Source organism: Lissotriton helveticus, chromosome 5_1, assembly GCF_964261635.1.
Source record: "Lissotriton helveticus chromosome 5_1, aLisHel1.1, whole genome shotgun sequence".
NCBI classification, from domain to species: domain Eukaryota; kingdom Metazoa; phylum Chordata; class Amphibia; order Caudata; family Salamandridae; genus Lissotriton; species Lissotriton helveticus.
Window position 1 is genome coordinate 1,985,860,157 of NC_136065.1, and position 27,286 is coordinate 1,985,887,442.

General features: G+C 46.4%; 1 protein-coding gene across 4 annotated transcripts in view; it reads left to right on the forward strand.

Moving 5' to 3' along the window:
* Positions 1-27,286, forward strand: part of CASC3 (CASC3 exon junction complex subunit) — a 458,504-nt gene that overhangs the window by 164,053 nt on the left and 267,165 nt on the right. For all 4 annotated transcript variants that reach the window (XM_078645688.1, XM_078645689.1, XM_078645690.1 and 1 more), the window contains exons 6-7: positions 8,769-8,945; positions 20,283-20,959. In XM_078645688.1, coding sequence (XP_078501814.1) covers positions 8,769-8,945; positions 20,283-20,959 — 854 coding nt within the window. The remainder of the gene's footprint in view (positions 1-8,768; positions 8,946-20,282; positions 20,960-27,286) is intronic.

Here is a 27,286-nt window from a genome sequence, read left to right on the forward strand (position 1 = left end):
TCCCTTGCTAAACCAAGGGGACTTCTTAGCAACCTTAGATCTCAAGGATGCTTATTTCCACATTCCACTACACCCGTCCCACAGGAAATACCTCAGGTTCACTATTCAAGGCAAGCATTACCAGTTCAAGGTCCTACCCTTCGGAGTCACCACAGCCCCAAGGGTGTTTACCAAGTGTCTGGCGACAGTAGCAGCGCACCTCAGGAGGCAGAACATCCATGTCTACCCCTACCTAGACGACTGGCTCATGCAAGCCAAGTCGGAACAACAGTGCGCCGCGGACATGTCGACTACAATTCACCTTCTTCACGATCTGGGTTTCTCGCTGAACTACCCAAAGTCGCATCTATAACCAGCACATGTCCGGCAGTTCCTAGGTGCGACGATCAACACCCTGACGGCCATGGCTCAGCCAAACCAGGTCAGGATAGACAGCATGCAGTCTCTAATCCAAAAGTTCAGACCACAACACTCGCTTCCAGCGAGAGTGTTCATGCAGTTGATAGGCATGATGGCCTCCTGCATCTTCATAGTCCCTCACGCACGGTTACATATGCGCCCGCTCCAGGAGTGCTTAGCGAATCAGTGGACACAGGCTCAGGGGCAATTGACAGACCTAGTGTTGGTTACCAGTCGGGCATACGACTCTCTGCATTGGTGGACTCCACACAACCTTTGCAAGGGCCGACTGTTCCAAGAGCCTGTGCCGCAGATTATCCTGACAACGGACGCATCTCTCCAGGGATGGGGAGCTCATCTGCTCACTTACACAGTGCAGGGACTATGGACGACGCAGCAACAGAAGATGCACATCAACTATCTGGAACTGATGGCAATCTTCATGGCGATCAAGTCCTTCATTGTACATCTGTGCAACAAGGTAGTGTTAGTCCGGACGGACAACATGACTGCGATGTACTACATTCAAAAGCAGGGAGGCACCCACTCGCCACAGCTGTCTCATCTGGCTCAGAGCATGTGGAAGTGGGCCATTCAGAGGAACATTTTCCTCATGGCAGAACACCTCCCAGGAAAGGACAATCAGATGGCGGATCTGCTCAGCAGGTACAGCCATCAAATGCACGAGTGGGAGATACACCCATCTGTCCTCCACCCGTACTTCCAGCAGTGGGGTCATCCGGAGATAGACCTGTTTGCCACAAAAGAAAACGCAAAATGCCAACACTTTGCCGCCAGGTTCCCTCACCCACAGTCGCAGGGGAATGCGATATGGATGAACTGGTCAGTCAAATTTGCGTACGCTTTTCCGCCAGCCCCTCTAATACCGCTGGTCGCAAGAAAGCTAAGGCAGCACGCGATGACTCTCATCCTAGTTGCTCCAACGTGGGCGCGCCAGGCTTGGTACACCACGTTCCTCGAACTCTCAGTGGTGCCGCATCAAAGACTGCGCCTCAAGCCCAGTCTTTTGACGCAGAACCATGGAGAAATTCAGCATCCAGATCCGCAACAGCTCAACCTGGCGATCTGGCTCCTGAAGTCCTAGAGTTCGGATACCTTAACCTACCTCCGGAATGCATGACCATCATCAAGGAGGCAAGGAAGCCAACTACCAGAGCATGCTATGCTGCAAAATGGAAGCGTTTTGTCATTTACTGTACAGCCAATGACATCAACCCGCTAGATGCGTCTATCCCCAACATCATTTGCTATCTGTTGCATCTTTACAAGTGCAATCTAGCGTACACTTCCATTCGGATACATCTATCCGCCATAGCGGCTTATCTTCAAAACAGGCAGCATCTCTCTGTCTTCAGAGTGCCCGCCATTAAAGCCTTCCTTGAAGGTCTGAAACGAGTCATTCCCCCAAGAACACCGCCAGCTCCGGTGTGGAACCTCAATGTCGTTCTCACCAGACTGATGGGACCACCATTTGAGCCACTGCACTCGTGTGAACTCCAGTTCCTTACGTGGAAAGTAGCTTTCCTAGTAGCTATTACGTCTCTGAGGCGTGTCAGTGAGCTGCAAGCGCTCACGATCCAAGAGCCATTCATTCAAATTCATCCAAATAGGGTAGTGCTACGCACTAACCCCAAATTCCTTCCGAAGGTGGTGTCACAGTTTCATCTCAACCAAACTATTGACTTACCAGCATTCTTTCAAAACCCGCAAACGGTGGCAGAAAGAATGCTCCATACCTTAGATGTACGGAGGGCGTTGATGTACTACATAGACAGAACACAACCCTTTAGAAAGACAAAACAACTTTTTGTTGCCTTCGCACCACAACACAAAGGCAAGCCTATTTCCAAAGCAGGGATAGCCAGATGGATTGTTAAGTGCATCCAGATATGTTATCAAAAGGCCAAGCGCACTTTAACAATACCCCCAAGGGCGCACTCAACACGCAAAATGGGGGCATCCATGGCTTTCCTAGGGAACATTCCTTTGGAGGATATTTGCAGAGCAGCCACGTGGGTTACACCACATACCTTTACAAAACACTACTGTGTTGATGTGCATTCCAAGCAGCAAGCTGCTGTAGGACAGGCTGTTCTCAAAACACTTTTTCAGGTTTCTGCAGCTGGCACGGGCAACCGCCGCTGATGGAGGGACTGCTATGTATTCTATGCTAAGATATGAATTTAGCAGCCCACATGCCTCGAACTGAATATGCTACTTACCAGTATGCATCTGTTCTTGGCATGTAGGGCTGCTAACATTCATATCGCCCGCCCTCCTCCCCGGTGCCTGTCGCAGCTGCAGATATACTATTGTATTTATTCATTAGCATGGACATCCTTTACACTTTTCACTCCATCTTCTGCCACAATGGCGAAAAACAATCTGGGGATGGAGCCGATGCCCATGCGCACTGTAGTCCAGGGGAGGAGCCACCTATCTCAGGATACTTCGAAGACTCTTCCAGGACAACAATGTGCGATCATCCGGACCCAACACTAGGCGGCGATCTAATGCTAAGATATGAATGTTAGCAGCCCTACATGCCAAGAACAGATGCATACTGCTAAGTAGCATATTCAATATATATATGTGTATATATATGTGTATATATATATGTGTATATATGTGTGTATATATGTGTATATATGTGTATATATATGTGTGTATATATGTATATATATATGTATATATATATGTATATATATGTGTATGTATATATGTGTATATGTATATATATATGTATATATATATGTTTATATATATGTATATATATATATGTTTATATATATGTATATATATGTGTGTATATATGTGTATATATATGTGTGTATGTATATATGTGTATATATGTGTGTATATATGTGTGTATATGTGTGTATATATGTGTGTATATATGTGTGTATATATGTGTGTATATATGTGTATATATATGTATGTATATATGTGTGTATATATGTGTGTATATATGTGTGTATATATGTGTGTATATATGTGTGTATATATGTGTGTATATATATGTGTATATGTATATGTGTATATATGTGTATATGTATGTGTATGTATGTATATGTGTATATGTATGTATATGTATGTATGTATGTATGTATATGTGTATATATATGTGTGTATGTGTATATATGTGTATGTGTATATATGTGTATATATATATATGTGTATATATATATATGTGTATATATATATATGTGTATATATATATATGTGTATATATATATGTGTATATACATATATGTGTATGTATATGTGTATGTATATATATATGTGTATATATATATGTGTATATATATGTATGTATGTATGGGGGGATCAAAATTGATAACACCCTTTCGCTGAAAACACAGATCACAGGTCTCTCCAACACCTGTTTTGGTCTGTTAAAAATGCTGCGAAAATTTCTTCCTCTGCTCCCTTTAGTCCACAGGAAGCTGACGGTACAGGCTTTGATTTGCTCCAGGATTGATTACTCAAATGTCCTCTACCTGGGTTTACCGGACTACCTCCTGCACCAACTTCAGGTAGTTCAAAACTCCGCAGCAAGGGCGATCTTTGGCCTTCCTCGACAAGCTCGGGCTTCAGAGCTGCTTTCTTCCCTTCATTGGCTCCCAGTTAAGAAGCGTATTACTTTCAAGGCTCTCACTTTAGCCCACAAGGCACTCCATTTGGTAGGGGCCTCGTACATTCAGAAACGGCTTCTTTTCTATAAACCCACCAGATCTCTCCGATCTGAATGTCTTGGCCTGGCAATGGTTCCTCCCATTAGAAGGGTCAGGATAGGTGGTCGTTCCTTTACATATCTTGCCCCAAAACTATGGAATTCCTTGCCTGTGGATCTGCGCCGTACTTCTAATCTGCTTGCCTTCAGAAAGGCCCTGAAAACCTGGCTTTACAAGCAGTAACTTGTTATGTTTGTGTTTTCTTCCATCTTCTTTCTCAGTTTGGGGTCAGAAAGCGCCGGGACACTCCCTGGAGTAGCCGTGCGCTATATAAGCAACCCCAATAACATAACATGTATATGTCCCATGAAAACGACTATCGACAGGGGTGTGTACTAACTTTCGCTAAATAGTATGATGCTCCCAGGAAGGCCCTTAGTCAAGGCACACAAGCAGCAACAAATACCAGCGTACCGACATCTGAATCTGATGCAACTGCCAATGAGTCGAGTGATGACCAATCAGACCCCCTTAATGACCGAAGAAGTGTGTCTGTCCCTTTTCATGCAGAGTTAAAACTGATAAGACAATCATGGCTCAGGGGAGGGAAGAACAAGCCCCCAGAGGCAGGAAAAGGAGAACCAGGAGATCCGGGGGCGGCGGCAAAAGGAAGAGGAAGGGGCAAAGCAGGAGCCCCGAGCTGGAACAGCCGCAGCAAGAATAAGTAGTGGATGCTGAGGATAGCAGGACTGCTGCCCTCACTGTGGTAAATCTCACCAACTAACAATTGACAGACACTGAACAGGAACTCTTGGAATTGGGTCTAGCATTCTGCCCAAGCAGCAACTTGGAGTACACCCAGACCAAGATCGATCTCTTCCGTTTCACTAGAAAATTGAAACTACATATGTACTTGAAATTGAGATCACATATAAAGGATACATCCAAGCAGGGGACAAGGTTGACAGCCACGGATATATTGAGTGGCCGGGATCGGCCAGGATTGGAGGCTATGGAACACTTGAGAATGGAGCAAGAAACTAGCCCACGCAATGTTATGGGCATGGATATGGCACAACGGGCCTTATTACAGGGCATAGAATGAGAGACAAGAAAGCCATTTCAAGCCGAAGTCCATCTTTGTCCCTCAGTCACCATGGGACGCCATTGATGCATTTACAGAGGCCATGACTATGGATTTGACTAACTATAGGAGGACAACTAATCCCTTTGACCACAATCTCACTGAACCTCAAAGAAAGGCCTTGCGTGATCTTATGGGGGATAACAATATCATAATAAAGCCCTCTGACAAGGGGGGCAACGTGATACTGTTGACCAGAGAGTACTACCGGCAAGAAGCGATGAGGCAGTTGTCAGATCCAAAGTTTTAGGCAATTACTACTAGCAAGGCCTATGAGGAGAGCATCAATGAATATGATGAATTGATTCGGAAGTGGTATGATGTGCATATGTTGGGGAAGGACGAACACCTCTTTCTACGGAGCACTAATCCTATGACCCCGACCTTTTACCATCTCTCTAAGCTCCACAAGAACAGTACATCTCCTCCAGGCCGTCCAATCGTTGCTTCTATCAATGGACTAACTGAAAACATGTCCAAGTTAGTGGATTCTGTCCTTTTTCCCCTTGTGATTAGTCTCGACTCATACATTCAGGACACCAAAGACTTCCTGAATAAAATTTCGGGTATGGGTTGGAAGACTGACTATTTATTGATGGTGATGGATATCACCAGCCTTTACACTAACATCGATCACCAGCATGGCTTAACTGCCGTTAAGCACTATCTAGACGAGCGCCAGTTGCGTTTTGCGCAGTACAATATTATGATCCTCGATTTTGTGAAGTTCTGCTTAAATCACAATATATTCCTGTTTGAAGAACAGCTTTACAGGCAAACCTCTGGTACGGCGATGGGCACCTGCTTTGCTCCCAGCTATGCGAACTTGTTCGTTGGCTGGTGGGAGGAGCATGTGCCCAAGAGCTGGAAGGTGGGGCAAGAGAGCGGCAAGGTGGTACATTGGTACCGCTACATAGATGATTTATTCGTGTGGCAGGGTACAACTCGCACTGCAGAAAAGTAAATCGAGAATTTAAACAATAACTGCTACAATCTACACCTTTCGGGGACGATTAGTCGGGTGGCAGTCGACTATTTGGACCTGAGGGTGTACATTTATCAAGGCCAAGTGCACACCTTGCTTTACAGAAAGGAGACGGCAGGAAACTCTATCCTGTTTGCCAAAAGCAGTCATCCACCCAAACTCATCAGGAGTATCCCCTATGGGACTTAGAGGTTACGATGACACACTACTGCAGAACACACTTAGGCGAGTGAGGAGAATCCCAAGGGCAGAACTGCTTAAAGAGAAAGAAAAACCTGCTAGTACTAACACTATTGAAGAGGGTAAGTTTAGGATGGTTACACCCTACTCCTCAGGAGCTAACCACCTCAGGGCCATGATGCGAAAAAACGGGCACATCCTGCGCACAGATAGTGTATTGAGGGAGAATCTGCCTCCACACCCTCTGGTGACCTTCAGTAAAGGTAGGTCATTAGGGGATATGCTGGTACAAAGACATTTAGAAAGACCCACTGTCAAGTCCAATACACTCAAGGAAATGAGTGGGTTCTACCCGTGCGGCCGCTGCAAAGCCTGTGCGGCCAGTAAGGGAGTTCTCCATGAAGACAACCAAGATAGAGGAAGATCTATGAAAATACAGAAATTTATTACATGCAGTACTGTGTATGCAGTGTATTGTTTGGTATGCCCGTGTGGCCTCCGCTACATCGGGAGCACCATCAATCAACTGAAAATGAGGGTGTTAGAACATCTCCGGGCTATCGACAAGGTAGATCCTTCCTATCCTGTAGCCCGGCACTTTGCGGAGCATCACAATAAAGATCGTAGCAAACTGCAATATTTTGGGTTGGACTCTATACCTAACAATGCTAGAGGTGGTGACAGGTTAAGACGACTCAGATGGCTGGAATCGAGATACATTATCGATTTAGCCACCAAACATCCTGGGGGTTTGAACAGTGGGGAGGAAATGACCGTCCACCTAGGTAAATGAATTACAGCAGGTGATACTGGGGTACGGCTGCTTATTGTATAGGATTAGTCTGCATAGCGAACTCATGGTGGGGTCCTATTGGATGTTTCATGATGATTTTTTGCAATTATCACACACATTTTGTTTTCATTATTAGTAAGTATATATTTGGATATTATTTCCAATTCTTTTTCCTCCATACTCATGGGTGGGACTGTTGTGTTGGTCCACTGATTAACCCTCCTGTAAGGTATGATATAAGATTGCTATCGTTCGTCTGCTCCCTGGAGTTTATGATTTATAGAATATATATGCAATTTGATGACCATTTCTCTGTATTTTTATGTACTAGCTTTTATACAATGTCTCGCTGACTCTTATATGGCTTCTAGTGGGGTAGATTGACTGTTAAGGGACCCATGCCGATCCACGGCTTGATTTTGTTAGTTTGTAAATATATCTATGCCCATACTTTTCTTGTATTTGTACCGATTCACGATACTATTGCCTTGCACGGTGTGCATATACATATGTGTACTTGACTGTACTTGACTTTATCTTCTACAAGATGGCGTCGATAATCGACATTTGGGGAAGTCCCTTGTCTATGTTTACTCCCACTATGGAGCTTTAAGTTGGGTCATGTGTCAAGTGTCATTGACACTGACGAAGGCTTACGCCGAAACGCGTTTGTTTGCTTTTCATTAAAATTAAAAAGACCGCTTTGGAATTCGCCACCCCCGGAGTGCTGTTGTCCTTTTTGAAGTAAGAGCATTTTGAGCGTTATGTATATGTGTATATATATATATATATATATATATATATATCAAAGCTCCAAGGTTCCCATACACACACATACATATATACACACACATATATATATATGTGTATGTATATGTGTGTATATATATATGTATGTGTGTATATATATGTATGTGTGTGTATATATGTATGTGTGTATATATATGTATGTGTGTGTATATATGTATGTGTGTGTATATATGTATGTGTGTGTATATATATGTGTGTGTGTGTGTATATATATGTGTGTGTATGTATATATGTATATATGTGTGTGTATGTATATATGTATATATGTGTGTATGTATATATGTGTATATATATGTGTGTATGTATATATATATATATATGTGTGTGTGTATGTGTATATATATGTGTGTGTATGTATATGTGTATGTATGTGTTTTGCAAGAGTTTCTCTGCTTAAATGTGTCCATGGATCCTGTATAAAGACTTGAATAATCAGTGGTTGCCAGGTAGGGAGGGAACTAAGATTACAAGTTGTGTTCTCTTTAGCATTTTTGATTAGTAACAAAAAGTATAGAGTCCCCAGTATGGTGAGTGTCCATTTTGGTGCAATGAAACTGTAAAATTTCATTCACAGTGTTCGTGCTCCTGCACAGATTCACATTGCTTTTGTGGGTTACGAACGTTCACTCCTAGAGACTGGTATCCCCCGCTTATGATGAGTTGAGCGGGTGTGTGCTGCATTGTCGAAGTGATACTGTTGAGGGATTTAATTGAGGAGTCCTTTCTCTGGCAAGGCTAATCACAGGTCTCCTGCTCTTCCAGACCAAAAGGGCGTCAGCGAAAGCTTTGGAAAGATGAGGGGCGCTGGGAGCATGATAAGTTCCGTGAAGATGAGCAGGCTCCAAAGTCTAGGGATGAACTGATCACCATGTACGGATACGACATCCGCTGCACCAGGAATCCTGAAGACATACGGCCACGGAGGATGCGCAAACCTAGGTAACATGCTTCTCCTTATTATTTTGTTGTGCGGTTGAGGTCAGTCTAGTATGAACCTGTCAAGGTAGTTGGTGGGTTTGGATCAGCTATCCTGAGCCAAACCCACCTGTGTGGCTAGGCAATAGCCACCGCAGTAACGAGGCAGGGTTTCATGAAGGTAAAAATGCCAATTTACAAGACTGCAGTAATTTTGGTCAGAGCCCCAAGGATAAAGCGAGTACCGATGATCACACCCACAGGGAACAAATATGACCTGCAAGAAATTGGTCCTTGTTCGCGGATTTGCAATGCCTGTTAGTCATCTTGCATCGTGTCTTCTGTTCCCATTATACGTGAAACACCACTCCACATGCTTCCAATTACATGGTAGATTGAAAACAAGGATCCAAATTATAAGGACATGTAGAAAGGCTTAAATGCATACCTAAATCATGGTGTACTTCTACTAGCATGGAGGATTGTCAAATCTGAGGGAAAACAGAAAGCTAGCCAAATTATATGTGCATTGTATTACAGCCCTGTTTTTACAAGACATTTAGGCCTCGAAAAATCAAAAATTTACCAGACCTGCAGGTTGAGAGACTTAAATCTATTTTATTTCCCCGAGTCACCTTTTTCTTCAATTCTCACATAAGAGAGCAACTTCAAATGTCAGTTCAGCATGGCTACTGTGCAAAAAAAATGTGATTTAATAAACTATACTTGTGCTTCATGTATAATAAAAATGTAGCCCACATAATTGTACACATGACCTCTGACTCGCCTCATAGTTAAATAATAGCATTGTCATCAGGGAAGGGACAGGAATGTTTCTCAGTTCCTGTTTAAAAACTCACTGTTAATAAATATATGTGGGCTGATGAATTTAGATCTATGCATAGATCGCCGCCTAGTGTTTGGTCTGGATGATTGCACATTGTTGTCCTGGAAGAGTCTTCAAAGCATCACGAGATAGGTGGCTCCTCCCTTGGACTACAGTGCGCATGGGCATTGTAGGAAGGTAGATCCCGGACTATGGTTGCCCCCAACTTTTTGCCTGGTGTTTTGCTGGTTTTCTGACTTAGTTGACCTGGGATCCTGCTATTCAGGGCCCCAGGCCTACTGCTCTCTCTGTAAAATGGATTCCATGTACCTTAGGTACATATCTAAATTGGATACTGAGTCACCTTATCAGTCCCTGTACAGTGTACCTTAGGTACCCAGGGCATAGGTGTACCCAGGGCCTACCAGGGGCTGCAGCATGTATTATGCCACCCCTGGCTGGCCATCCAAATCTGACACAACTGGCTGCTTGACAGCTGGGGCAAGGTGGTGTAATCACCCTTTGCTTTAGATATAGTATACCTATATCTAACCCTAAAAATGGACACACAGATCTCCTATCAGTCACTCCTATGGCAGGCCTTAACAATCCTGAAGGCAGAGTGCTTGGAATCGTGTGAGATGGTGCTCTGGCATGAGCTGAGCCTGTCTGCGGCTTTCGGGATCCATCCCTTAGCCGTTTCCATGATATCGCATACCATATACTCTTAAGTGCATTATAATCCTCGCGGTTATATGCCAACTCTGGTATCGCTTTATCAAAACATGTCGAGTAAGGTGTCATACGAATTGGAATACTAACCCCTCGCCAATTCTGGCGACGGGGTTAGCATTCCACCCTTCTAGAGGGACACGACATGCATGTAACCTATAACCCGGTTAAAAGTCAGACAGAGCCTTAGCATCCACAAAATGGATGCTGCCACCGAGACACAAGTCTGCCCTCCTGCTGCTGGGAGTCCTCCCAGAGCAGGAGATAAGGACAAAGGGTTTCCTGCCAGGGGCGGTGCCAGCACCGTCCCAGACAGGATTTTGTGTATTGTAGGTAGGCAGGGCTTCAGAGGAAGGTGACTGCATGTGGCACCCCGGTGCTCACTGTGCATAGGCTGGCTTGAACCAGTTCCAGGGACACTCAAGACCCTGTGCTGGGGAAAAGCCCGCCAAGGAAGTGGGTGTAACCACCCCCCTCCTGGTCCCACCCCTAGGGCAGGACTTAGTCGCGTGCCAGCCCCCTTTTCCAAGATAAAGGTAGAGACTGGCCCCCTTCCAAATCAGATCATCTTTGGAATCAAGATACCACTTTCCATGAAAGGACTTCACGATTTCTTCCTCAAGATTCTCCCTTGTGACTAAGGAGTAGTCACCCTGCATCCGCAGGCACCATCTAAGAACACTGCGGTCTGCTGCACGTCCTTCCTCCGGAATCCGACTGCCCAGCTCGACGAGACCCGGCTTCCCTGGCACCTCTGACCTCTACCCACCTCTACAGCACAGCTGAGAACCGTGGGTGCGACGAGACCTCGAGGGACCGGCCATCGCCAAGACTGCACGACTTCTGCACAGCAAGCCCACCGAGTAATTTTCTGGTGAGTGCTTTGGGGTCCGAGAAGCCCCCACCCTGAGCAGCTCCAACACCGAAGAGCAGCCCCCCAGCATCTCCACGATCGGCGTGGGGCCCTTCTGCTTTTTGCTGCTCACCGCGTTGTTTGGCTACTAGCCCGCTGGCTTGTAGCCTTCCGAACGACGCCCGACGACAATACTGCTGCTAGTCTGGTTGCTCCAGACTGGCCCTTGCTTCCCTCCATCGGAGAAGTACCCTGGACCCTCCTGGTCCGGCTAAGACGCCATTTTAGGTCCACCGCGTGGGCCTTGCATTTGCCAAGACTTGTTGCCCAATCCTGGGTCCAGCGACGTCGACAGCAAGAACCTTCGTGGGACAGCTCGCACCTCCATCCTGGTCGCCGACAACGCCTCCTGGTCCGAGAGACTGCAGAGCCCAGCAGCGCCCACTCACCTGACTGCGGTGACTTCGCCCGGTGCCATCCTGGTGCCCACTTAATCACTGGCTAGTGATTCAAGAACTTGGTCCCCTCTGCTTTCAGGTTTCCTTCTTCCTTGATCCAGGCTTGGATCCATCGAACTTTTCTTCACTGGTCGCCTGCCAGCAACTTCCTTCTTCCAGGCTCCTGGTCCGGCAACGAGATTCCCGACGTCTTTTCAGACCTATGCAGCTGCAGCCCCTGGGCTAGGTAACTTCGGCACTTCGGTGTCCCAGCATAGCCTCACTATCCAAGGGTCAGGATCCACTGTCGTTTTCTCCCTACCAGGTCGGGTTCGCCCGTGAACACTAACTTTGCCTTTACTAGCTTCCATAGACTTTGTCCTGCATCCCGCGTGAGAGTGCACACTCTGCACCCGAGTCCCCTAGGTCTCCTAGAAGTAATCTACCGATTCCCTAGTCAAGTCCTAGCGATTCCAAAGCCTATTAGTACTGTACTTACCTGCTAGTAATTTCGCATTCCACTTTTAGAGTATATGGTTTTTCGTGCCCCTCGGGCATTTGTGTATAACGTGCTAACTTAAGTATTTTCGTACGAGTTTTGTTGTGTGCCTAGCACCCTGTCCTCATAAAGAGTACAGGGCTGTTGTGATTCTAATAAATACACTGTTTATTTTCATAACACTTGTGTGGTGTCCTTTCACTGGGTGTTCAAGGGGTAATGTGATGGTAAAACAGCTGGCTTAACACGCCCTCTAGAGTCTTAGCCTTAGACTGCTCGTATCCATGCTACTAGGATAACTGGTCTATAAGGTTGACTTACAACCAATGATCAATAAGGGTTGTTTGGACTGATATATAGTGATCACTAGAATAGTGAACACTGCACATCAGGCCAACTTCTCACAGGCATCCTCTCCATCTTCAGATTGTTTTTTTCCGCCATTGGGTTCGGATGTACCTTCTCGACACAAGTTCGGAATATACTTTAAATACTTTTCGCGAGGCCAAAAGGCCTTCGGGGCGTCGGTATTGTCTCTCGTTCGGTGCCCAGTGCTTCATCCAGTTCTTCGAACAGGACGTCGAAGGCCGTGTGGCCTTCCGACAGCTAGGCCCCGACGAGCGTCGACGATGGAACGGAGCCCGTTCAAGAGATGCCCCGTCTGCAACTCCAAATACCCTCACATCGATGTGCACCCGGTGTGCAACAAGTGCCTATCCCCGGACCACGACGAGGCCAGCTGCATGGCCTGTTCCAAGTTCCGGTCCAAGAAAACACTTCGGCTTCGACGCGCCGCGAGGCAGTCGGCCCAGCAAACAGCGCCAGACCCAGAAGATATCTTCCAAGCAGACGTCATCGAGGGCGCCCATCGAGAGGATCCAGACCAGCAGTCGGACCCTGCGTCGGAGCACGACTCCCAATATAGTGTGGACGACGAACACGTCTACGTCCATGAAGAAGACCTCGTCGAGGTAGGAGACGAGGCAGACGCCATCGGAGCCGTCGATGACGACTCAAGCGATGAGCAAGGCCCGTCCGCAATCGCGGGGCCTGATACTGACACTATACTCTCTACGGCTCAGGTCGAGGCATCGCCGGAAGGCCTTAGCCAAGATCTTTACCTGCATTCCACATCCCCGCTTCCAGGCCCGGCTAAGAATACTTATACGGAGCCATCCGTCAATCCGCCGCTTTCGGCAGCGAAAACGAAACCGACAGGAACTGTATCGAAACCGAAACTGCTTACGTCAGTCCTCGGATCGACGGCTACGGATTCGTCGGCTCCAACACAATCTAAGAGTGTCCTTAACCCTTCGGGGTCACAAGGGGCGTCGACCCGAAACGCGGGACGCCGAAGCCTGTCTCTGTCGTCAAGCACGTCGCGCTGACGCTGTCGACGTCCACGCCCAAAGCTGGCGACACTGCCAAAGGACTCAAGGCTAGAAAGACTGTTGATCCAAAACTTTCAGCCTCGGCGCCGATATCCAGCAAGGCCTTTGAGTCGAAAGGTGCACCCGACCCGAAAGAGCACGTTGCGTCGAAGCAAAAAGGCGCACCTGTTGCGCACCGACAGCTCGAATCGACGCAAGGCCGCAAGCAGCCCAGTGATCCTAAAACGTTAGTCGGATCAGGCCGCAAGCAGCCCAGTGATCCTAAAACGTTAGTCGGATCGAAGACTGCGACACACTCAAAACAGGTCAGCTCGTCTCCACTGGTTTCGAAGCCTATTAAATATGGACTGCCCCCAACCGCTCGACCGAAGAACGTCGAGCCACAAGAGAGCCCCCACACTACAAATAAAGTGTCGGTAGTTTCGAGGCGTCAGTCCACTGAAGGGGATGTAATCTTCCAACCACCCTCCTATGACAATCAGTCGAAACTGTTCATCGACTCGGATACAGGTAGACTCACCATTTACAAATGAAAAATAGCTCCAGAACATCCTTTGGAGTCATACAAGATCCCTCTAAAAAGAAAGAGACTCTACGACCTCTCCTGTTCTTTCTGAGCCTGTGGAGTCCTATGAACAAGACTACTTTTATTCACCCACACGCACCTATGAGGATATAGGGGAGGGATACAAGGAAGAGGAGTTCAATTATCCTGCTGACACAGATCAGGATGACCAGCAAACCTGGATTGACCCTGTTGACCCTGGTGAGCCACAAACCATGCCCGACGTTCAGTCCTATACCATCAAACCCTCGCCAACTGAGGATACTGCTGCGTTTAACGCTCTGATTGAACGGGCAGCCACAAACCATGATGTGGACATGCATGCTGACCCAGTAGAGGAGGACTTTTTGTTTGATTCTTTCTTATCATCAGAAAGATCAGTAAAATGCTGAAGGGTGTCCTTAAACACGCTACTGACATCTTCAAGGAGACCACAAGGGCGCGGGTTGTAAACCCTAGAATTGAAAAGAAGTACCGACCTGCACCTGTGGACCCTACGTACATCAAAGGCCAGCTCCCGTTGGATTCCCTCGTAGTGGCTAATGCTCATAAAAGGGCAAACTCTCAAACCAGTGGTGATGCTCCCCCTCCGGACAAAGAATCCAAAATCTTTGAAGCATCTGGCAAGCGAGTAGCTTGGAGAAGTGTGGCTCACTGGTTAGAGGCGGCAGACCCGTAAGCAGAGGACGGCCCGGGACCAGGGTTCAATTCCCAACGCGGCAGGGTCGTGGACCAGGGTCAGCGGACTCGATAATTCTCGCCTCGGTGCCTACTCTAGTCAGAGACCACACTCGGCAACTCTGGGCATCAGCTTGCCTCATCTTCACAACGGCCCCCCCAGACCGCCGGGGATGCTTGGTCGCACCTTAGAGATACCCATCAGGGACCATCTCTCAGGGTGAGCCAGGACGGGTTCCCCAGCGGTCGAAGCGTGGAGATACTCCTCCGGGAGTTGATTCCTAGCGCTATATAAACCCGCAATAACAATAAATAAATAGCAGCTCAAGCAGCGAATATTTGGAGGATCTCCAACACACAAGCCCTATTAGCCAGATATGATAGGGCACACTACGACACGTTAGAGCAGCTACTGCAACACCTGCCTGAAGCTTATAAGGAGGGAGCAGAAATGCTGATACAGGAGGGAAAATTAATTTCCAATGCGTCCATCAAGTGTGCGCTAGATGCAGCAGACACGGCAGCTAGGGCCATAAACACAAGTGGCATGCCACTTAGCACACTTAGAAGGCATGCCTGGCTACGCATCTGTGGTTTTAAGCCAGAGATACAAACTACTTTACTCAACCAGCCGGTTAACCCAGATTTTCTCTTTAGCCCTGATGTAGACACAACCCTTGAGAAAATTAAAAAAGACACTGAGACAGCAAAATCCATGGGGGCTCTGCAGTCACAACAGTTCAGGGCAGTTCCTTTCGTCGCTCCGGTAACAGGGGAGCCTCCAGAGCTCAAGCATCACAGCAAGCCCAATACAACAAAGGGGGCTCGCAAAACACCTATAACAAGAACAATAGGGGTGGATATCGTGGGAACAGCACCAAAGGCAGAGGACGCGGAAATAATTATGCCAGATCCTCCACCACCAATAAACAGTGACGTCTTGTCACTGCCCCCCGACCATATAACACCCGTCGGGGGAAGACTCCAGCAGTTCCTGCCAGTCTGGGAAGGCATAACCACGGACAGGTGGGTGAGAGACCTTCTACATCACGGCTATTGTCTAGAACTTACCTCCACTCCACCCAACATACCCCCAAGGCACCGTCCTATGTCCGCAGAGCACATGCACTTATTGCAGCAAGAAGTGCTCAGCATGCTGCAATAAGGGGCCATAGAACTCGTGTCTTTAAATCAGCGAGGTACAGGGGTGTACTCACTGTACTTCTTAATCCCAAAAAAGGACGGGTCTCAGACCCATTCTAGACCTCAGACCCCTGAACCACTACATATTGTCAGAACATTTTCACATGCTGACTTTACAACAAGTTCTACCATTGCTCAGTCAGGGAGACTTCCTAGCGATCCGAGACCTAAAAGACGCATATGTCCATATTCCCGTTCACCCAGCACACAGGAAATATCTCAGGTTCACCATAAACAACCAGCATTACCAGTTCAAGGTCCTGCCTTTCGGGGTCACTACTGCCCCCAGGGTGTTCACCAAGTGCTTAGCAACAGTGGCGGCACACCTAAGGAGACAACACATCCACGTCTATCCTTATCTGGACGACTGGCTTATTCAGGCAAGATCAGCCCAGCAATGTGCCAGCCACATGTCCCGCACAATTCATCTCCTACACAGTCTAGGATTCTCGCTGAATTACCCAAAATCGCACCTTCAGCCCGCACATGTGTAACAGTACCTGGGTGCGACAATCAATACTCTGACAGCGACAGCGCACCCAAACTCTGCCAGAGTCAACAGCATGCAATTGCTGAGCCAAAAGTTCAAGCCCCAACACTCGCTCCCAGCGCAAGTGTTCATGCAGCTAATAGGTATGATGGCCTCCTGCATCTTTATAGTCCCCCACGCCCGGCTACACATGCGTCCGCTTCAAGAATGCCTAGCACGACAGTGGAACCAGGCTCAAGGACATCTGAAAGACCTAGTGTTGGTGACCGGTCGTGCATACAACTCTCTGCATTAGTGGAACACACAAACCTTTGCAGGGGACGACCGTTCCAAGAGCCTGTGCCACAGATAGTGCTGACAACGGACGCATCTCTCCAGGGTTGGGGAGCGCATGTCCTCCATTAAACAGTGCAGGGACTGTGGACGGCGCAGCAGCAAAAGATGCATATCAACCTATTGGAGCTCATGGCGATTTTCATGGCAATGAAGGCCTTCAGGCTGCATCTGTGCAACAAAGTTGTGCTGATCCGGACGGACAACGTGACTGCCATGTATTACATCCAGAAGCAGGGAGGCACACACTCTCCGCAATTGTCTCATCTAGCCCAGAGCATGTGGAAGTGGGCCATTCAAAGAAACATGTTCCTCATGGCGGAACATCTCCCAGGCAAAGACAACCAGATGGCGGACCTACTCAGCAGGCACAGCCACCAGATGCACGAGTGGGAGATACACCCCTCAGTGCTCCAACCATATTTCCAGCAGTGGGGTCATCCAGAGATAGACCTATTCGCCACAAAGGAAAACTCAAAATGCCAAACCTTCGCCGCCAGGTTCCCACACCCGCAGTCTCAGGGCAATGCGATATGGATGAACTGGTCAGGCAGATTTGCGTACGCTTTTCCTCCAGCACCACTCATACCGCTGGTGGCACGCAAACTGCGGCAGCACTCCATGACGCTCATTCTGGTTGCTCCAACGTGGGCACGGCAAGCGTGGTACACCACGTTCCTGGAACTTTCAGTGGTGCCTCACCAACGGCTTCGACTCAAGCCCAGTCTCCTCACTCAGAACCGTGGAGACATTCAGCACCCAGATCCGCAACAGTTGAACCTTGCAATATGGCTCCTGAGGTCATAGAATTTGGCTACCTCAACCTGCCACCTGACTGTATGAACATAATCAAGGAGGCAAGAAGACCTACAACCAGGGCATGCTATGCGGCCAAATGGAAGCGATTTGTCATTTACTGTTCTCATAATGACATAAATCCGCTAGATGCATCCACGCAAAACATTATATGTTACTTGTTGCACCTATACAGATGCAATCTGGCATATAGTTCCATTAGGATACATTTGGCCGCGATGGCAGCTTATCTTCAAAACAGACAGGATCTTTCTCTTTTCAGAGTGCCAGCCATTAAAGCTTTTCTGGAAGGACTCAGAGTAATTCCTCCCAGACACCCTCCTTCACCTGTCTTGAATCTAAACATAGTTCTCACCAGACTAATGGGACCACCCTTTGAACCTCTTCACTCTTGTGAGATACAATTTCTAACATGGAAAGTGGCTTTTCTAGTGGCGATCACATCGCTAAGGAGAGTTAGTGAGCTTCAAGCCCTAACTATCCAAGAGCCATTCATACAGATTCATGCTAATCGGGTGGTGCTGCGTGCTAATCGGTTGGTGCTGCGTACCAACCCGAAATTCATGCCTAAGGTGGTGTCGCAGTTCCACATTAACCAAACCATAGAACTGCCCGTTTTCTTCCCGAATCCAGACTCGGTAGCAGACAGAGCACTGCACTCGCTAGATGTCAAAAGAGCTCTCCTGTATTACATAGACAGGACAAAGGATTTCAGGAAGACTAAACAACTGTTTGTTGCCTTCTCTCCACAACACAAAGGCAACCCCATTTCAAAGTCAGGTATAGCCAGATGGATTGTTAAGTGCATACAAATCTGTTATCAGAAAGCAAAACGCACATTAACAGTTCCCCCAAGAGCGCATTCCACACGCAAGTTAGGGGCATCCATGGCTTTCCTAGGTAACATTCCTCTAGAGGATATATGTAGAGCAGCCACATGGACCACCATACACACATTCACCAAACACTACTGCGTGGATGTACACTCCAAACAGCAAGCTGCTGTAGGTCAGGCTGTTCTCAGAACTCTTTTTCAGACTGCTGCAGCTGGCACGGGCAACCGCCGCTAAGGAGGATACTGCTATTTATTCTATGCATAGATATAAATTCAGCAGCCCACATGCCTCGAACGGAATATGCTACTTACCAGTATGCATCTGTAGGGCTGCTGACATTTATATCGCCCGCCCCCCTCCCCGGTGCCTGTCGCAGCTGTAGCACTCACAATCATTCTCAGGCATGGTCATCACTTACTGTATTACACTCCATCTCTGCCGCAATGGCGAAAAACAATCTGAAGATGGAGAGGATGCCCATGTGCACTGTAGTCCAAGGGAGGAGCCACCTATCTCGTGATACTTCGAAGAATCTTCCAGGACAACAATGTGCAATCATCCGGACCCAACACTAGGCGGCGATCTATGCATAGATATAAATGTCAGCAGCCCTACATGCCAAGAACAGATGCATACTGGTAAGTAGCATATTCCTACTAAAGCATGATGAGATAGTGCTCCAGTCTTTACACATTGCAATGGCCGCAAACCTCCGTGACATGAAGCTTTACTGATAAAACTATATACTGTGCAAACAATATGTGGAAATCAAGTTTCAGCAAATATTTATCATTTGCTCATCGCCAAATAGTGTTTTGATACTTTTTGATCCTATTTTAAAATATTTGTACCATTCATTTACAAGCTATTTACATGTTATGGAAGACAAAATGTCAACCTGCAGCTTTTTGTATACACTGCCAGTACCCTGTCACAATTGTCTGGCAGTTCACTTTACTGTTATTTCACTGACTGCAAAGTTAGAGGATTTTTTAAACCCCAATCTCTCCGATAAAATGAGCATCCGTTTATAACCAGACATAAGCTGACATTTGACCTTCATCTCACAACACATAGCAAATGTGACAAGATAAAAACAATATTTAAAGACCTCTTTATTGCTGATTCACTTTCAGAACACCTGTTCTTTATCAGGAGCTCTTTTGTCGGACCAGGCTTCTAGTCCCTAAAAATAGCTTACCCTGATAAAATCTGATTTGCCATAGCAAGTGGGTGAGTAAATTTGTTGAGGCCTACATACATAAGAAATATCCTCTAGTCTTGGTCTCCTAATTTAGTTTTGATATTTCAATGTGATAATTTAGGAGAATTTGACTCCCGAACCTGAAGATAATGCCTGCATACTGTAACTCTGCCTTGGAGGGCCATGCATTTGTATACCATTTCCACGAGCCATTCCCTAGAGATATCTTCTTCTCTTTGTTATCATTGATTAGTGACAGGTGGCCTGTATTTGAGGTGGTCTTAATTTTATAAAGTTGTCCTTCAGGATTTGTATTTTTTCACCTTTGTCGTAGCTGTTTCTAATTTAAATTTTTGAATATTATTTTGTTGGAATCGCATAACATTCCCTGAAAAATAGGGAGTGTGCTTGGGGGATGGTGGCATAATTATTCAAGTATAAGCATCACTGTGAATCTAATTGTCTCATGAGCTGCTACCTATCTTTTTCTGTTCTTAGGTTTGAAACCCCAAAAAGCCGGGATCAGGGCTGGTCTGAAGAGAATCTAGAACGACCCCCACCACGTTACCCAGACCAAAACCATGACTTGCCACCACAGCGCGCTTTTAACCACCGGTTCTCTTCGGGTAGGATCCCGCCATCCAGGAGTTTTCCCAGGACCAACAGCTATAAAGAGACTCGTCAACATTACAGGGCCTTTGACGATGGCCATGAGCGTCCGAAGCCTCAAAGTAACTACTATAGAGCTAGGAGCTGTGAGTACCAGCCTGATAGGGAGCCGTCTCCTGAGCCTGCTGTAACACAGACAGAAAGGGGGAGTCTGGATAAAACAGAAGAAATTACTGTAGAAAGCCCAAGTCCCACTGCAGATACAACAGAGGCACCATCGCCACAGGACAAGCCTGTAGAAAAGAAATCCTATTCACGAGTGAGACGGACCCGGGTTAAAGGTGTCGAGACTGGAAAACCTCCAGAAGAGCCAGCTCCACAGGAGCCACTACCCCCACCACCAGTAGAGGTGGTAACACCCCCTCCTGCAGTGAAGCCTGAGAGCTGGGAGGCTCCCGTGGAATCTAACCTCAGTGGACTTGAGCAAGAGATGAGTCAAATGAATGTAGCAGAGCAGAGTTGGACACCAGGGCAGCCTCAGTACTTGCAGCCCAGAGATCTTCATGGTAAGACGTTTGTGCAGATGACATATTGTTTTAGTTAACTCTGACATTTTTTGTGTAAATCACTTGCCATTGCTACCGGGTGTTATAAACTATCATGGTGTGTGTGCAAGATGTGCATATTTACAGCTATGTATTTTGCTTTCTTGTATAACATTGCTACATTTGCTTCCCTTTTTAAGAAGCAATAGATCAGGACTCTGATGTTCCCAGTCTGCTGTAAGTAGATCACTTATCCCTTATACCTACAAAAACCTTTTCTCTCTCCTGTTCTACTTCCAGCACACAGAAGCACACCGCCTGCTTTTTCAGAGCTAATCCCTCAAGTATGTTTTTTTCCCTTACTCTTGAATTTTTGAAAGGAAATTGAACACTTTTTCTCCACTGCTCTTTCTGGGATCCATTTTATGCTATTCAGTTTGAAGGAGTGCAGTAACTGAAGAGCGCAGAACTCTTGGTACTCGTCCCTCCTACAGTGTGGAATATTTTTCCAAAGAAAAATCAAATTTGTCATCCCTCGTCTTAGTTTTAGAACTGGGCCTGGGTCATTATTAAAAAACCTGACCCACTATTGTGTTAAAATTCCTCTACAAGAATTACCGGTGGCCAAAATTCTTAGTTTGCCCCTCGCTTGCCAAATTAATAATGCTGTATCCGTTGTTCCTGTATTGGCCTAACTGGACATTAATATTTAATCCTGTGTACAGAAGCACTTGAGTGGAATCTCCATTTAAACATTTCCATGGTTTAAATGTGCTCTCCTCAGTGTTACAGCACAGGAATTAAAGAAAACAACTCAAGCTACTTAGAGTAGAGTTGAAATTGACAAAAACACACAATAATGACTCGTGTCTTTTTTGTTTTAAAACATGCAAAAAGAAATTTGGAATAACAAAATGAGAACATTGAAAAATGAAAAGAACATTAATGAGTACATCTGAAACTACTTCCTATATACTTGATTTGTCTTTCCTTGCAGACACTTACAACTTTGGGCACTTGGGCATCTCTCCTTCCAGACACTTATGACGTAACCTTCTTTGTTGAAAATATCTGTCGGGGAGTTGTCAAGATAAAAGTAACCATTGCCTTTAGCACCTCCGTCGCATGACTATTAATAATAACACAGAATTTCAAAGGTTTACCTTGAGGTTGTTCACACTTGATCCGATGAAGCATATTATGCACTGTCTCAAGCTTACCAAAACACACTCCAGTCCTGTCAGATTATACCATTTGGGTAGCAAAGGGTCCATTCATGCACACAAAGCCAGTTTCAAACAATTTCATTTTAACTTCAGTTAAGATAGGTGCTAAACAAGGATGGAACCATCCCTCCCTGTTAGGTCTCCAAAATGAAACATTAGATGTCCCCAAACATATACATGAAATGTTCGCACACCAGTACAAGGTCACAGGTCCCCATCAGTAATGAGTAGGAGTATTCACAAGAATTTTCAAGTGCTGTAATTCTGTCTAGAAACAAAGTTGCAGCTAATCCTGTTCTGACTTTTTATTTCCTTCTTGACTTTAGCCTATACATGTTTTGCCATTTTGGTATTTAACCCCTTGACTTCATCAGGGCTAAGTGATGTGAGATAAGTAGCAAGGAGGTTGATTTTTCCAATCTTATCTGATTTTATTTTTAAAGCATCCGTACTCCAGAAAATGTAGACCTTTGTAATGTCCAACTATTTCCTTGTTCCAGTCATGAGTGGCGTGCAGTGTAAGGGACTGTAGACAGCTGGCCCTCTATATAATGTACCAAAACGAGGTACACTGCAGAGTGAAGGCAACCCATATTGGTTTAGAGAGGCACAAGTAACAAACCCAAATTCTCTCTTTTGTGGTAGTGTGAGTGATCAGTTTGTTGTACTCACAAAGGCAATAAATGTGACACCCACTCAAGAATAAATCCGAGACCACTTGGAAAAATAAAACAATTTCACATTTCTGTACCAAGAACGGAAGTACTTTTTGAAATATTGATTTTTACTGGTAGGTAAAATGTTCACTTACATGTCTTTATGCAGTAATGCTTTTCTATGGGGGGGAAGGCATATACTAATACTGCATACAGTTACTTGCAATAGGTTTCCGGGGGTCCCCGTCGGGACTGAAGGTGGTAGGGGCCATGGTCCAAAGAACCACCAGCAGTTAGTCTTTACCTACCCTGGAATGTCTGGGTGCAGATGTGCTGGTTGGGATAGTAGTTTTCCACGCTACACCAAAGGAGGGGGCACCTAGAAACAGGCTGCAGACGGTGTCTTGGTGGCAAGATAGGAGCTCCCAATGGGCGCTCAGATCGTGAGGGCTCTGGGAGCTAGGGAGCACAGTTGGTTCTCGGTAACCAGGTCTGGGGCGCTTGGGTGCAGGGTGGTTATGTCGGATGGGCTGTACATCACAGGCACTTACTGTTGCCCGTGTCTCCCAAAAATCAGGACAGCTGGGCCACTCATGAAGTGGGTCTTTGCAGTGCTGGCGTCCCTCTGCCGCTGCTCGGTCATGGAGTCCGGACTGGAGGACTGGACAGGACTGGACTTGCTGCAAGGAATCTGGTACCCCGAGTAAAGGTGCTGGCGTCTTCTCACTTAGTGGGGAGATGGGCCTCACCTGAAGCACGGATACCTCTGTTCGAGGCATGTGGGCTGCTGAATCTTAGCATAGATCGCCGCCTAGTGTTGGGTCCGGATGTTTGCACATTGTTGTCTTGAAAGAGTCTTCGAAGTATCACAAGATAGGTGACTCCTCCCTTGGACTACAGTGCGCATGGGCATCCACTCCATCCTTAGATTGTTTTTTTCCGCCATTGGGTTCGGATGTTATTTCCTATACTCTAACTTCGGAACCGAAACTAACTACTTTCTAAGGCCAAAAGGCCTTCTAACTCGACGGTATTGTTCTCGCTCTGTACCCCTTGACTCGATCAAACTTTCCATCTAGATCCGGTTGTTGACGCGGGCCATTGGGCCTTATCGACGCCACATGGGATTTCTGTTGATGGAAAGAGTCCATTTAAAAGGTGCCCACAATGCCACTCAAATTCCCACATGCTGACAAACATACAGTATGCAACAAGTGCTTGTCACCTGAGCACAAAGAAGAAGATTGCCCAGCGTGTGCCCAATTCCATTAAAAAAAAAACCATCTGGAATTGACGGGCTGCCAGGGAAGAGATGCAGCGGTCTGCACCGGGACCGGAGATCATCTTCGATGGCGAACAAAACCTCCCCGAAGCGGCCGACTCCGATCTAGAAATCGTCACCGTTGAGGACCAATCGGACGCCGATGACCAGATCACGCCGGGGCAAAAAGTGAGTACCCAGACCCCAACTCCGCTTATCCCAAAGGACAGGGCTCCGGTCGAAGCATCGCCTAAAGGCCTTATCTGAGATAGACATACTCCTTCAGAGACCCCGCCTACCGGCTCGGCTCCGAAGCCCAAACACATGCCTTCCAGTAGCCAAAACCCTGAAAAGGGCGTCAAACCGAAAAAAGTTATCGAGCCAAAGGTCGTCGAACCGAAGAGGGTTGTCGAAACGAAGAGGGTGGTCCAACCAAAGGTCATCGACCCGAAGAAGGCTGTTGAACCAAAGGTCATAGAACCGAAAAAGGTCGTCGAACCAAAGGTCGTACAACCAAAAAAGGTCGTCGAGCCAAAAAAGACCTCGGAACCGAAGGTCGTCGATCCTAAAAGAACACACGACCCAAAAAAGGCAGTCGAACCTAAAGAGTGCCGATCCCAAACCACAGGATCACACTAAGAAGATAATCGACCCGAAAAGAGCCCTTGATTCGGACAAGAAACGTATCAAACCAAAAACTCCGGTCGATCCTAAACAGGTCGTTGAGCCTAGAAAGGTCGTCGATCCAAAAAAGACATTAAAACCAAGAAAGGACGTCGAACAAAACAAGAGCGTCGACCCAAACAAGGTCACCGATCTGAAATCGGCAGTCGAGCCCAAGAAAGCTCCACCACCAAAGGCCCTCGAGCCAAAGACTCCAAAACAAGTCTCTAAGCCAAAGACTTCGGCGCCAAAGCCACGGACAGTCCAGGAAGAACTCTTCCATCCTGATCCAGTGACTGAGGAACAACCAAAACTTTACATAGACCCTCAAACAGGAAACGTTGTAGTTTATCACCAAAAGAAGATGCCTTTAGAAACGAACACTCCTTCCGCTGTTCCTCCAAAGAGAAAAGACTTCGGGACAACTCCCTCAAGGCCTTTTACTCCTCCTCCTTTTCTTCCTAATATGTCTTTTGTGCCTTACTCTCCTACACATTCTGATTATAATGAGGGAGATAACATGGGTGAAGATCCTCAATACACTATTTTCTTTAACCAACTTCTAGATAGGGCAGCAAAATATCATGTTGCCATGCACACTGACCCTATAGAAGAGGACTTTTTATTCGACACTTTCCCACTTCAGAAAAGAATGTCAGAACACTTCCTATGCCTAAGGGGGTGCTAAAACATGCGCCAGACATATTTAAAGATCCTGCCAGGGCGCGAGTACTCGATCCTAGAATTGAGAAGAAATATAAAGCAGCCTCTACAGACCCTACTTATATCAAACAACAGTTGCCTGTAGATTCGTTGGTAGTAGCAAACGCTCGTAAAAGGGCAAACTCACAGACAATAGGAGATGCTCCCCCTCCTGATAAAGAGTCTAAAATATTGGAAACCTCCGGCAAAAGAGTAGCCTCACAGGCCGCAAGTTCATGGAGAATTGCGAACACACAAGCCCTACTAGCACGCTACGATAGAGCAGATTACGACCAACTCGAGAGTTTAATGCAACACTTGCCAGAACCTTTTAAGGCACAGGCTATAACTAATGCTTCCATTAAATGTGCGCTCGACGCAGCCGAAACATCGGCCAGGTCTATTAACGCCAGCGTTCTACTGCGTAGGCATGCATGGCTACGCATATCTGGTTTTAAAAATGAGGTGCAATCTACCATCTTCAACCAACCAGTTAACCAGGATTTCCTGTTTGGCCCTGCGGTAGACACCATTTTAGACAAAATGAAGAAAGATACTGAAACTGCCAAGTCAATGGGCGCACTTCAGTTTCAACAACATAGAGGTTCCTTTCGTCGCTCCTCTTATAGAGGCTCAGGAAGAGGCAACACATCACAAATCTCCTCTACATTCAAGTCTAATACCCAGAGCTCTTTTAATAAAGGCTCCAATAGAGGAGGTTATAGGGGCAACAATAACAAAGGCACAGGTCGTGGAGGCAATAACACCAGAGCCTCCACTGCCACCAAACAGTGACTTCATCACACTCCCTCCAGACCACCTAACACCGGTCGGAGGCAGAATAAACTAATTCCTACCAGTCTGAAACGCAATTACCACAGACAGGTGGGTGAGACAAATTATCCAGTATGGTTATTGCCTGGAACTCTCTTCTACTCCACCCAACATACCACCCAAACACGTCCTATGTCCAAAGAACACATAACACAGTTACAACAAGGTCACATCCATGTTACAAAAGGGCGCCATAGAGCCAGTTCCTTTTCAACACCAACTCCCTATACTTCCTAATTCCCAAAAAGGATGGATCGCTCAGACCCATACTAGACCTCAGACCTCTGAACCAATACATACTGTCAGAACACTTTCATATGATTACTCTACAACAAGTACTCCCGTTACTTCAGCAAGGCGAGTTCCTTATTTTATTTTATTAGAAAGTTTTGTATAGCGCGAACGTGACCCTTGGGTATCAGAGCACTTCACAGATACAATACAATAGGTGGATTAGGGATACATCTTGCATATCGCAACCATTCCGAGAATGAGGTAGGTAGGTTTGAGGTTATGTAGTAAAATGATTAATAATGATATGTGGTGGGTTAGTGTAGGATTGTAATGCGTTTTCTCATAACAATGTACAATGGCGCAGTAAATTAAACTACAACTTGCCATCGGCAAGTGTATATTCCAATATAGTTTCAGCCGGTGTCTGTCTTCAAGGTTATCATACATGATATTCTATTTGCCCAATAGTACTGTAAATTGAAGTACAATAACAAAAGGACCAATAGTCTTTATCTGTGCCTTTCTCCTCCCGATTCTGGATAAGTAGAACGCCTCTAGGTTATTCCCAGTGCAATTAGAGACTTTCTCTTTACTTCCCTTTGTTGTTCTGCTTTGGCACAACAGTGTCGTGACGGCGGTGATGTCTCTTCTGATCTACATGTGGAACTTACTCATTAGGAACATTTTTGCTTCCCTCTTAAATGTTGCCGTGTTCGTAATTTTCCTAACATTTGGAGGGGGTGAGTTCCAGATTCTAGGAGCTGCCCCTGAA